At 40.7% G+C, this 14,001-nt stretch overlaps 2 protein-coding genes across 2 annotated transcripts; one reads left to right on the top strand and one right to left on the bottom strand.

Moving 5' to 3' along the window:
* The first annotated feature begins 4,088 nt into the window (after positions 1–4,088).
* Positions 4,089–6,825, top strand: LOC135258216 (GTPase IMAP family member 7-like). The gene is made up of 3 exons (XM_064341525.1): positions 4,089–4,263; positions 4,970–5,032; positions 5,179–6,825. Exons 1-3 carry the CDS (start codon positions 4,245–4,247, stop codon positions 6,051–6,053), a joined length of 957 nt encoding a protein of 318 aa, XP_064197595.1. The 5' UTR covers positions 4,089–4,244; the 3' UTR covers positions 6,054–6,825.
* Positions 6,826–7,810: 985 nt separating this feature from the next.
* Positions 7,811–13,316, bottom strand: LOC135257928 (GTPase IMAP family member 4-like). The gene is made up of 4 exons (XM_064341146.1): positions 13,200–13,316; positions 10,798–11,508; positions 8,541–9,279; positions 7,811–7,835 (listed from the first exon to the last, which is right to left on the bottom strand). Exons 1-4 carry the CDS (start codon positions 13,201–13,203, stop codon positions 7,811–7,813), a joined length of 1,479 nt encoding a protein of 492 aa, XP_064197216.1. The 5' UTR covers positions 13,204–13,316.
* Positions 13,317–14,001: the final 685 nt, after the last annotated feature.

Consider the following 14,001-nt stretch of genomic DNA (forward strand, 5'->3'; position numbering starts at 1 on the left):
AATGTTTGTCTATGCACCTGTAAAACTTCTAAACTACAAATGGACTGGCCAGCTTTGTCAATAAATGAGTCTGATTGCGAGAGTATATCGCGTAGCGTGATGCATGCAGACAACATCGACGCTGCAGCTGTTATATCCCCATACATTCTTGTAAAACTAGTTTGGATACATAGTAATAAAGTTCTACAGAATTTATTTTGCACTGTAGGCTACTAAACTTAAAATTGCACTGGCCCTTTTGCATATCTTTTAATACTGTCTTCATAAGTCACGTTCGTTCATTACTATTATGTATTTTAATTATTATATTATTATCATTTGCCCGATTTACAATGTCCAGGTCTAATTTTAGATCGGGTTCCTACCTGAAATGTCCACTTTCAATTTGCGAGAGGCACTTGTGCCACCTTCCCTACCAGCTGAAACGTGCGAATTGTTTTCGTCTTTTCTGAATTATTTTTCTAAAATTCTAAGTCAGTGTTCTAGAACGCCATTGCTTTCATTGACCAGTAATGATGGTTACATCAGCATTAGAATGTTCAATTAAGAACGTTCTATTCATATAGCCTGTTCAAAGGGTTGTAAAGGAGAAGGCATGCACGCGTAGATTGAATTCTCCAGATTGACCAGAAGAGGTCGCTGGTGTGCCAGGAGACACTGAAAACTATTATCTCCAGTCTGTTCGTCTACTTCCCAAGCGGGCAAAACCAGACTTCGTTCTTGAAGCTCATTTCCTGATCTTGTTGTTCCTGGTTGCTCACTATTTTTTACAGTCTCTGGTCTAATTACTCACTAGGCAAGTAACAGTTCTTTTTATACTTTGGTTCATTTGCTGTGGTTTTGACTAGTTTGTTGTTGTTTATGTGCACTCTTTAGCTATCTTTAGTTCTGGGGAGGTTGAACGAACGACTTTGCATCAAAATTTTGCACCCCCCAATTTGCACCATTATGATGACAATGATTATAATATAAATTATGCTTTTATTATTATTATGATTGTGTTAGAAACTTGTATGTACTTACATTAAAGTCGTTCACAGTGACTAATAAGTAGGCCACACAAAAACAACCAGTGACACAGTAGTAATCCACGGCTAAACCAGCCGTTTATATACGTTTAGTGTTCCAGTCGCATTAAATAAAAATTTAAAAAAGTTTCCTTCATTACACCCACAGCACGTTAGCATATTTTACTGACCAGTAATTTCCAAAAAATAATATTTGAGTATTTGCACATAAAACATCCTGCATGGGCCTTCCCTTCGCTGATCCTTGAGAAACAGATGAGCTTTGTATATATTGTATATTTATGCAGAGCTCTACAATCCAGTCTCTGAAAAACATACATCGAGACCTCGGGACACATTGTGTACAAAGCATTTTCATATCGAAGAGTCAGCGAGCATTCAAATACCACGAGGGCTACTCTATGCAAGTTGTTGAGAATGGGCAGCTTCACAGTTTGACATAATACTGGTTTTCAACATTTTATCACAGAGGTCGCGAACCACGGATTTCAATTTCACACGTGTCGTCTCGTGTATTGTGTAGTTGCTGATTTTTGTGTTTTGAGACGTCAAAAAACAAGACCAATTGAACAAAACCAATCGCGTTCTCTGTCGTCTCGCATCGTCAATTCCATATAGGTTAATCGCAAAATGACAAGAATAGAACGAAAACTCGGACTTGCGTGAAAATTTAAATTAGGAGTGGTACAGCCACCGTTTTTTTTCCTTCAAAGTTACTGCTAGCCGAGCAGCCAAGTGTCCCTCCAGATGCGAACCATGCACCATAAATTAGTCCATAGTCTTCCTGGTCTTTTTGTGGAATTGAAGAATGGCAGAGTAAAATTACGGCAGTCTGAAAAAGTAAAAGGGACAATTACTAGAATTAACCTGTTATTTTACCCTGACAAAAAACAGTGCGGAAGGTGATTTCCAGTTTGCTTTTACTGTATCACCAATATAAATTACGCAGAACTACCGCATACCACACATAACTGTATTAAACGTTTTGAGTCAATTACAACGGGCTAACAAAGAAAATCCGGAAGAAAATATTCAGCAACCGAATTAAACCGTTTGAATGTTTTGGTATGTAATATGCTGTCCCAGCACGAATGCTTAACATTTTATAAAACGAATACTAAAGCAAGAAAAGAACAGAAGAGCACACGTTATAATTCCAGGACGTTGGCGGGCTATAACCAAAAGTAGGCTACTGCGTAGCATAACATACAAGTTTGATTTCAAGTTATTATGAAAATAAATCGGTTTGCGGTTGAAATAAAACACTGCAAGTAGTCGACCAATCAGAAATTTTCAGCGCTTGCGCCCCACCCCAAAGGTTCCGGTACTTTTGGAAAGTACTACCCCACGAGCAGGAACTTTTTTGGGGGTAAAATAAAGTCCCCCTACTTAATTTAGACCCTAGTTCCTGCGGTCGAAACGCGGCTTATGTAACGTCAATCTCGCGACAACCAATCATATTTCACTTACAGTGCAGAGCGTCATGTTTTGTCAGCGTGATTCCAGCAAACATTTTTTGTTTGCTTGAAACCAGAGACTGTAAAAAATATGGACAAAGCTACTGTGACGTCACCCATTGCCTCTCCGTGGGTCTGTAAAACACGTTTTGAAGCTCAATGGCGGTCGCGGCCATGTTCTCGATTTGGAGCCAAAACCATAGAGTTAAGCGGTCTTGTGATTTTTACAATGTGATTGACAGTCCGGTGCGGAAAAGCCCATCAACCTGAACGAACTTGAGGCTAGCTGACTGTCAGCCGTTGTTTTGAAATATATTATCACGTTTACGGAGTTTAATTTCCATCCGTGACTGTACTGTGTCATGTAATCACGTTATATGTATGGCATTAATAATACAATTATGTTCAGTTCTCTTCAATTTATGTTTCTCAGCAAAACGAATATGCTTAGCTAGCGTATCAGCTTGCCAGTGAGCTAGGTAGGCTATCCGTGGTTAGCTCACGCATTAGCAATATGAACCACAGGGGAAGAACATCGACCACACTGATGGTCAATCAATCAGAGATGTGTAGGCTACTGGTGATTTGACTAGGCTAATTTTCGTATAACTGTCTGGTAGACCTGCTGTTAACCGAGCAAGTTATCGTCGTAGGTTTTCGCCACAGACAGTTAATGAGCCAGTAACTGCTACTAGCTACTCCATCGTCGTTTGTGGTGTTCACTTGCTGCGTGACGCTAGCTGACGATCGTTCGCAAGTCACTTTCTACCGAATAAAAATTAACACTGTCAGCGGTGTTTAACAAATCTACCAAGTATTTTAATAACTGATCTACAGGCGTGTAAATATGACAACGCACTTTGCACCTGTTGCATAAAGACAAAAATAATGTACATTGAATTTCTAATTAATATTATTTTCTTGCTAGCTTCTAGCTTTGTCACATTCGTGCAGCCTAGCCCAGGTAGACATTTACGTAATGTACACTGACAAGCCGTCAAACACGTTTGACAGATGGAATATTTTCCGGTTAGGGTTAGCTAGCTAGTCAAATGGCTTGGTAGCCGAAGTTGCGAACTGTTTTAGCATAGGCTATTGGACTACCACATATAGCAAATAAGCGTTAGCTGATTACGCTTTCTGCCAACGAATTATTTGGTTAAGTGGGCTAAAGGAAATAGTAAAAATGACTCGGCTACCGCAAAACTTCAGAGGAGGATTATTTTATGGTCGTCTAGTGCAGCTGTAAATAGCACACGCTATAATGAAGCCACTACAAAATGGGATGCCTGCATTTTCTGACTTCGCACAGGTGGACCGTGGTCGGAGCCGCAATGTCAAGGCCAAGAGACGCCACCTCCCACCCCAGTGACCACAGATTGTAGCCCTTACTGTAGCTCAGTCCTCCGCAGTAATCCGGAAGTGACGCAAGCTGTACCTCATTGGTCCAGAACAAATATTGGCACTGTGCCCAAATGACGCAATAAACCATGAAATCGACCCATGGACAGTCATAAGACGAATAAAATACACCTATTATGACTATTTGTTATTGTGAGAAAAAATTATTGACTTTGTATTTTGATCACATTTGTACCGTAGACTTACATGGAAACCGGATATGAAAACACCTATACTGGAGCCATCCGTAGTGGCGCTAGTGAGCAACCAGGAACTACAACACCAGGAAATGAGCTTCAAAAACGAAGTCTGGTTTTGGCCGCTTGAAACCAGTCACTCATTCTCTTGAAGAGGAAATATGGCTTCTCAAAGTGAAAGTAAGCTTGAAAGCTTCTTAATATTAACAAATGAATGCATACGAACATGCAGCATAGTGATATTTCAAGTAATTACGATAATTTCGCTGTACTTAATGTTCGATTTATCTGGTTGAGGAGTTTAATACTGGTCTTTTTTATTAACATGCTTTTATCTGGGTTGAATCCGAAACATTGCACCAGCAATCGCATAATTAGGCTACATGTTAAAGAAACAATGAAATAGCGCTTCAGAGGCAATTAGTTTGCATATTTTGCTACCTGACTTAATTTGACCGTCTCGATAATTTGAATATCTACGAAACCTTCGGACAGCGGCCGAGCTAGATGCAGCATGTGAACTCTATACTATGCGACGTGGATCGTCCCGATCGCTGTGCTTGTAGGCTCGGTGTTGTTCGTAGAAAAATTCCTGTAGCGAATGAATGTCAGAAATTTCGGATTACAATTTCCGTGAGTTGGTAAATGATAGAGACATGCTTTGGAAGTGTGGTGGGTTAATTCGCCCACATTTCCGAAAAACTGAAATGATAATTTGCGGTGCAAGATTGCTGCACAAACTATTCCGTCCTTGCGTATTACAATGTTTTCGGCGTTACAGTGAACTCTGTTAGCACAGTAAATGGGACTATGTATGTGTTCCTTCAGTCTGACTGCTTATACAGTTTTTTCCCCCACAAAATTAATAATTTCATACATTCAACAGGAAAACTGGATGAAAAGGATGCTACAATAAAAAGAAGACATAGCATAGAACGTCCTCCCGATAGTAAGTGAGAATATCGTGTACGTTTACTTTGAACACACCTGTGTTGTCTTTTTCCTTTAGCTGTTTGGCAGGCATATAGATGGCAGAGCAAGCTCTCTCTTTTGAAGCCTAATCTCTCTCTTTATAAAATGTCTGTCTCTTCCCAGTGCAAATGGCGCAAAGGATAGTGTTACTGGGGAAGACGGGATCTGGGAAGAGCTCGTGTGGTAACACCATCCTGGGAACTGAGGCCTTCAAAGTGGCGTTCAGCCCGTCCTCCAAGACCAAGCAGTGCGAGAAGAAACGGGGGGAGGTGGACGGCAGGCAGCTGGTCCTGGTGGACACCCCTGGCCTGTTTGACACCACGCTGTCCAAAGCGCAGTTGGAGCGAGAGATCGGCAAATGCCTCAACTTCTCGGCGCCGGGGCCCCACGCCTTCCTGGTGGTGATCGGCTGCCGTCGTTTCACCCAGGAGGAGAGGGCGGCGGTGGAGAGGATCCGGGAGATCTTCGGAAAGGAGGCCGATAAGTATGCGATGATCTTGTTCACGCACGGGGACGAGCTGGAGGGCACGGTGGAGGAGTACCTGCGGGAAGCGGAGGAGGACCTGCGAGAGCTCGTGCGCCAGTGTGGGAACGTCTACCACGTCTTCAACAACAAAGACCCCGCCGACCGTGAGCAAGTGCTCTCGCTGCTGGATAAGATCGACGCCATGGTGTCCGCCAACAAGGGGAGCTACTACACCAGCCAGACGTACCGGGACGTCGAGCGAAGGATCGCAGAGAAGGAGAAGGAGCTGAGGGAGTCGTACGAGCGCAAGATGCGCGAGAAAGAGCGGGAGCTGCAGGAGAAGTACCGAGCGGAGCTGACGTCACTGGAGAGACGGCTGCAGGTGGCCGAGGAAGACCTGCTGACCGAGAGAGAGAAGAGGAAGCTAGAGGAGGAGAAGAACAGAGCGCTGCGGGAAATAATCCGGTACTACGAGTCACGGATGAGAAACTGCAGGCATGAAGCCGAAAGCACGCACTGTTTAACAGCCTAAAAAAAATGGACACAAACCTTAGAATATATTTAATGGTAAATGGACTGCATTTATATAGCGCTTTTATCCAAAGCGCTTTTCAATTGATGCCTCTCATTCGCCAGAGCAGTTATGGGTTAGGTGTCTTGCTCAAGGACACTTCGACACGCCCAGGGTGGGGTTTGAACCGGCAACCCTCCGACTGCCAGACAATCGCTCTTGCCTCCTGAGCTATGTTGCCCTCATATTTATGATTCCAATCTATTTTTGACACATGCTATGTGAGAATATCCATTCATTAGCCTTGTGTACCAGCAATGTCTGGCCTGACCTGTTCAGCCAGTGCAGGATAGTCCCAGAGTACAGAGGGAAATATAATTGAAAAGTCAGATAAGTAAATATGTGCCTTTGCCATCACAATTTATCTACATGTCTATTTGGTCATTGTGTTATGTGTGCTAATACTGCAGAGTGGTAGTGAATTTTGGGATGTTATTCCCTGTACAATATTAAGTGTATTAGAGGTTGGCTACTTTACGGGGTGAAATATGTATATTATCGGGTATATTTTGATTATTCTTTATCATTTTGAATAATGAGTGAATCAGACTGATAGTCTGATGTTGGAAACTGTTGTTAACTGTTATGCATTTTTGTGTCCGTAATTTTTTTTTTTTTTTTTTTTGCATTTGATACAATGTTCTTGTTTGTTTTTACTCTTGAAATGAAACATTCATTACTCTTTCCAACACCATTTTCTTTGTATCTTCCATAAAACCTTGATTGCACTGTTCGTGCCGTGTCAGTTGAGATTCCGAGCATGATTTTATATGCAAGGTAAACAGAACAATGAATGTGACAGGTTTTGAACCAACAGCTGGTAACATAATGTGATGCATCTGAAGACTATATGCCACATTAGATGAAGGTGTGTCTCCATGCTTCAGTAGGTAGCCTATGTGTTGTGAAACAAAGAGGCTTCACATGCTGTTCAGTTACTTTATTTTAACAAATACATTTTCGGTTATGACATTATTTGTTATTATTGGTTAATGCATGCTGGTAACTGAAAGCTGGAAAATGTAAAAAATTACACTGGATAGCAATTAATTTGAGGACATTTTATTATCATTCAGTCTTTGGAAGCGCAAACATACAATATACATTACATTACAGGCATTTAGCAGACGCTCTTATCCAGAGCGACTTACACAACTTTTTACATAGCACTTTACATTGTATCCATTTATACAGCTGGATATATACTGAAGCAATGCAGGTTAAGTACCTTGCTCAAGGGTACAACGGCAGTGTCCTTACCCGGGAATCGAACCTCCGACCTTTCGGTTACAAGCGCAGTTCCTTACCCACTGTGCCACACTCCGTCCTGTATATACAATATACAATAATATGCTTAATTTCCATTTCACTTTAACACTGGACTTCATCCACTTTGTTGTCAGATAAAAGGGAAGTGAAGGACATCTATCCAAATGCCCAACTAAAGACAGGAGGGATGAGGCCACAAAACCTAATGAATGAAAACCCATCAAAAGAAGCCTTCTCATAAACATTAACCAATGACAAATCAGTACAAACATCACAGGGTCACAGTCCCACATACCGCAAGGCGGATTTCTGCTAAACAAGCACTTTTTAGTGTCAAAATATCAAAGCAATATCAACTCTGTAAAATCAGAGAAAACAAAATAACTTTTATATTAAACTACATTATTCCATGTATTTAATTCCTGTCCACCATTCCCAGTTTTATCCGTTTAGGGAAGAACTGCCTGCCTCATCCTGCAGCACAGCATTCCCCAAATTAAAACAGAAAAAACGTGATATGATCGCAATCCTACCATAATATTTAAAAGCGCATTAATTCAGGGGATAAGTAAACACATAAGTAAACAACATGATGGCATTGTAAAGGCTTAAAGCTAACTGCAACTCATTAAAATTTTTAAATAACGTGCCACAGTATGGATGTTTCCCCCTTAACTTATACATACAAAATGGAGGGTCTTAAAGGCACCTGCCCTGTATCCAAAGATGAAGTGGCCAGGAATGTGAAGTAGGACACACAATGGTGTTCCCAAAGTAAAAAAGATTGCAGCCCTACATGGCACAATGAAAAATTTGTACAAAAGACAAAGATAAAAATAACAGCTTGCTATACTCAACTACCTGAAGTGTCCAAACACCCTTTTCAAAATAAAAATATACATTTTGTCCATCAATTATATACAGCAAAACCTGAACACCTTTTCTACAGTTTAAGAAATAGCCTAATTTGTTTCACACATTTGAGAGAGGAGCCCACGTCATTGCAACTGAACATCTGACCATGGTACAGCATCTCTTTAAATTCTGTGGTCAACACCCTTCTCAATTCAAAAACCTACAATAGCTAGCAAATCCTTTTAAAAACGGAGAATTTGATTTCTATTATTCAGCAATAAGAGTTTTACAAGCTCCCAAATCATTGACATAAGCCTTTTCCACCATGAATCTCTGTTCCCACTGGCATTCTTTTTCTGAAGCTCAGCTCTTCTACAAATCTCCTTATTCTCTCTGAAAAGTCTCTCCGCCTCTGGAGCAATAGTCTTCTCTGCCATTCTGTACATCTCATCTGTGTAACAGTCTCCCCCGTTCTGCGTTACCATGTTATCGATCTTCTCGAGCAGTTCTTTAACCTGACCACGATTGTTTCTATTATTATTATCAAAAGCATGAATCCTGTTCTCAAAGGGAGAGAGGAGTTCATTGAATTCTGGGTCAGATTTAATCAGATCTTTAACGGTCTCATTCTGGTCCAATTTATCCAAATGACTGAACAGTATGATGGTGTGTTTTCTAAAATCTTCACCAAATCTGTTGTGGAGCTCCTTAATAGTGTCCTTGGCGTCAGTTGTGAGACGCTCATTTAAAGAAATGACCAAAATGAACGCATGAGGTCCAGGGGCAGACAGACAGACACTTTTCACAACTTCCTTTGCGATTTCCTCTTTGGAACCTGTATTGCCAAAGAAGCCTGGTGTGTCCACCACAGCAACTTTTCTCCCACACACCACCCCCTCTATTTTCTGACACTCTTTTGTGACTGCAGATACCCCACCTTTTGATTCAAACCCATCTCTGCGCAGGATTGTGTTTCCTGTGGCGCTCTTCCCAGTTCCTGCCTTCCCAAGAAGAACGAGCCTCCGCGGTTCCTGCGTTGTCTCCTCGTCTTCCCCTTCGTGAGCTGCGGAAACAATCAAAGCATTGATTTATTAATCACAAAAAACTATGTTCTAAGTGAAATGTTTGTATTTGCCGAAAACAGACAGAAAATGAAATTGTATTGGTATGAGTGTGTGAGTGAATGTGTGTGTGCAGCAACAGATTAGCCATCTGTCCAGGGTGGTAGTGTAGTATAGTGGAACTAAAGGAACTATAGGAACTAAAGGTCACAGGTTCCATTCTTAGGTGGGACACTGCTATGAAATGCTATGAAAACCTGAAATTGTTCAGCCCTAACTGTAACATCAGCCCCATCATGGGGTATGAGCACAGATCTTTGACAACTGCTACAGCCCTGTATATGGCTACTGTACTTAAAACAACATGTACTCACCACTGGGCAGATTGGTACTCACCACTGGGCAGATTGCTGAAGATTCAAACCTCCTCTCAAAGAGCCCAATTCAAACTCTCAGACTAGAGCTCTGCACAGTGTATTGGCAATTTTGAATATTAAAGTCAGAGGTTTGAATTAAGTTATGTTGGGGTGTCTCGTGGCGTAGCCTGTAGCGCGCTATCCACATGCTCACTGTGAGCTGCAATGTCGACGGTTCAAATCTGACCGCTCAACATTTTTGCATGTCTTCCCCATTCTTCCTGTCTCTCTATACTGTCCTATCCAATAAAGCTGAAAAGCCCATAAAAATATATTTTTAAAAAAATTAAGTTATGTTTACGCAAAAAAAAAAAGTCTTCCTTTTTTAATATGAATTTTTTATGGGGTATCCACAACATAGTAATGACCTAACGTAGCTATACCAAAATCAGTATTTGGTGAGGCCATGGCGATGGTAGTCAACCAGTGAAATGGCACTGAGACTGGTTTTGAAATGGCAGAGATAGGGTGGCACAGTGGTGCAGTGGGCCTGACCCCAGCCTGGGTCTTTCTGTGTGGAGTTTGCATGTTCTCCCTGTGTCCGTGTGGGTTTCCTCTGGGTACTCCGGTTTCCTCCCATAGTCCAAAGACATGCGGGTAGGCTAAACTGCTAATTGGTATGAGTGTGTGAGTGAATGTGTGTGTGCAGCAATAGATTAGCCATCTGTCCAGGGTGGTAGTGTAGTATAGTGGAACTAAAGGAACTATAGGAACTAAAGGTCACAGGTTCCATTCTTAGGTGGGACACTGCTGGATACTGCTGTTGAGCAGTTGCTTCAGTATACTGTATATCCAGCTGTATAAAATGGAGGCAATCTAAATGCTATGAAAACATTTTTTTAAATTTGTGTAAAACCATCTGCTAAAAGCCTCTCATGTAATGTATTCCTGCCTTTTTCCCAATGCATGCTGGGATGGGCTCCAGAACCCACCGCAACCCGGACCAGGATAAGCAGGTATAAACAATGGATGGACGGCGAAGATATCAATTTCAAAGAAACCTTATGAAACCAAACATCTGATCTAATTAAAGAATGAATTGTAATTTTTGACAAAGAAAAGACAAAAAATACAGTCTAATATATGCTATTTATGCATACGTACACATTGTTCCATCCAAATTCATTTCCTGACAAATAAGTTCAATTTCATTTGGTTCTCTTGGTCCAGTAAAACATTCTTTGGTCTCTTTCGAAAAATTTTGTATTCCCATAAGCATGTCATCTATTTTCTTCAAGAGTTCCACAACCTGTCTGTCCTCAGGTTTGGATTTGTTGTTGAAGACATGATACCTGTTGCCAAATTTGTTCAATACCCCCAGCAGGTTTTCATCTGCTTCTTCAAGAAACTCCTGAATAGGTTGCCCCTCTAACTTATCCCCGTTGGTGAAAAGGATCATGAACTTGTTCAAGGGTTCCTCAGCAAAAGACCCAAGGATTTTCTCTATGGATTTCTCCTCTTCCTCTGTGAATCGACCCAGCTCAATTACAGGGAGAAATACACATTGACCTTGGCACGAAAATTCTTTCACTTTTTGTATTTCATCTTCAATTCTCTCCATGCCATGCGTTGTGTCATACAGTCCTGGCGTATCCAGCACCGTCACCCGTCTTCCTGAAACAACCGCTGTCGCCTCCTTACATTCTCTTGTCTTGGACTTGGCGCCAAATTTCGACTTAAACTTCTTTTCTCCCAGGATGGTGTTTCCGGAAGCACTTTTCCCAGCACCCGTCCTGCCCAGTAAGACAATGTTCACCTCTGAGGGGCTGGCGGGTTCTGGTTTCTCAGATTTCTTGATTCCTGGTTTATATTTACCTAATACATAGAAAGCAGAAAAGAGGCAAAGTGTTATACAAAGGCAAAAATAAATAAAAAATAAAAAAAGAGGAAACAATACCATATAACATGTACAGAAAAAATGCGCATGCACATTATAGGGCATTTTCATTTACTGTTAGAGCTAATTATTCCGCATCTCAGTTACAATTATACTGACTAGGTAGTATGAATAGAACATCGGACCCCATGTACACTGTAATCCTGTATTATTGGTTCACTTTAATAAAAAAAACTGTGGAAACCCATTCCCCAGTTTTTACATTTGGTGAAACATAAGAATGCATACCTATTATGTACTTACAGTCTAAATCGATTAAGCAAACATTTTAAGTTCCGTACACTACACAGTAGGAGGCCTAAACACTACTCAAAATCATTCGTTAACAAAACTTTATTTTCTTCAGGCTGCTACACCTGTGAGACTGCCCTGTTCATCGAGGCCATGCCTTCCCGTTTTGACAGCAATATCAGGGATCTTTCCAGGCTTGAACCCAGGCCTCTATGGGGAGAAGCGGGAGCACTACAGACGATTTTACCTTCAGAGTAGGCTATTCCACCAGTTAGACCACCACTTTATCAGCCTACAAATTCACACAAAACCTACTGTAAATCTACAGCGACGCGCTGCACACTACAGCACCAACAGCAAAGTACTGTAATACTGCTGTTAAACACAAAATTCCTAATAGTGAATTTAATTCATTTTAATCACTATTTTGATCATTTTAAACTTACAATTAACCAACCTCTGTCTGTTCAATTAACGGCCCCAATCAGAAGCCAGCACCCACTGTTGTTAGGCAAATTTCGAAATGTAGGTTTCCAGGACAGAAGAAACTATTTGCGTAATCTCCGCCACATAATTATTACAATGAATATTTCACCTGAATATTGCAAATCACTTAAGCCTAACTTGATTTAGTAATGAGAATTATGTCGTCGAAAACATAAAAGAATAAGTAACGACCAATTATTTAATTAAAGACAAAATCCGGATATAGAGTCTTTCATACTTCATACGGTTTAATCAGATTCGAATTGTAGCCTATGAATGTCATTGAAACGCGTAACGAAAACTGACATATCATAGCTTTTTGAACTTACAATTTCATAGTGCTAGGCAAAATATTTTTGGAGTAGCCTAAATGAGCAAAATCCCCCCAAAAATTACATTTATGGCGATAGCTTATATATTTTAAAAATTGGTAATAAATATTTAGGTAATATAAATTTGGGTTAATGAATTCATGGGATTCACCACGATACATAAGTGCACATAATCCGTTTTTTTTTTCTTTAAATACGTCAAATAAAATGTTCGCAACACTGCGCAGCTTTTACGGATGTAGCTAGTAATCGAAACTAAGTTGTTCCGACATTTTGTCGACCATAAATGTTGCGCGTTCAAAATTAAGGCACGTGAAAAGTAGAACTTCAAAGACTTAAACCAGCCTTTCACGTGTCTTTTTAATTTTTTATTTATTTAATGCAACACCTAAAATCACAAAACGCCTAGCTGTTCGTTTATTGCAGTGCATTTCACCCTGCTGGCTATATTTGTCCAAATCCTTTTTTGAATGTTATTAAGGCTGTAGACTACGCGTTGTTTTCATTTATACACGTTGCACTTTAAAATAGAAAACTATTACGTTGTCGACGTAACTCACCCATTTTCTTTCCAGTTATTTCTCAAGAAATATCAAACATGCTTCCTCGTTTCACAAAATGGGAAAATGGACGGTCGACCGTGCAGTGTTGTTTTCTCACTGTGGTTTCTCTCCTCCCACTTTTTCACTGACAACTGTACTGATGCAAATCCGATTAAGCAGCCTATACCTTGAACAGGACACAAACTCGCTTTTCGGTTACAAGCCCAGTTCTCTAACCACTGCTGGCACTGACTCCATACCGTCCTAGGACACACCAGCAAAAAGCGTTAAGTATTTATAACTTTTGACATAATACATGTTTCTTGGGTGACAAAAAAAAAAGGATCAGCGATTTTTAGTAATGTAGAATATCTATTTTATTGAATGTCCCTTATACTGTAGGTTTGGTTCTTATATACGTGGTTCTTGAGATTAAGACCTGACGTGTCCCTTATAAAGAATAAAAATAAATAACCGGGTTTTATGAGGATACGCGCATACTAATAAGGTATTTCACATCGTTCTGTATCTATAGATGCGAGTTGCATGGTTTCCGGTTACAGCACAGGGAGATCTCCTTCGATGGAAACGGAACTCAGACCAAGATGAAGACGTGTAACCTTGGTAACAGGGTCGGTCGGCTTGCCGAGCTACTGCCAGAGACCCCTGAAACCAGGTCAGGCTAGTTAACAGTATGATTAAATGCTAACAGTAATGCATTTAGTGCAGCCTAACAAAGTCCGGAAGACCTTGCGATTCTCCAGGACCAGGGTTGTAAAACCGCAGCACTGACCTCAAATAAATAAATCCTACTCTACGC

The sequence above is a fragment of the Anguilla rostrata genome, chromosome 6, assembly GCF_018555375.3.
Source record: "Anguilla rostrata isolate EN2019 chromosome 6, ASM1855537v3, whole genome shotgun sequence".
NCBI classification, from domain to species: Eukaryota; Metazoa; Chordata; class Actinopteri; order Anguilliformes; family Anguillidae; genus Anguilla; species Anguilla rostrata.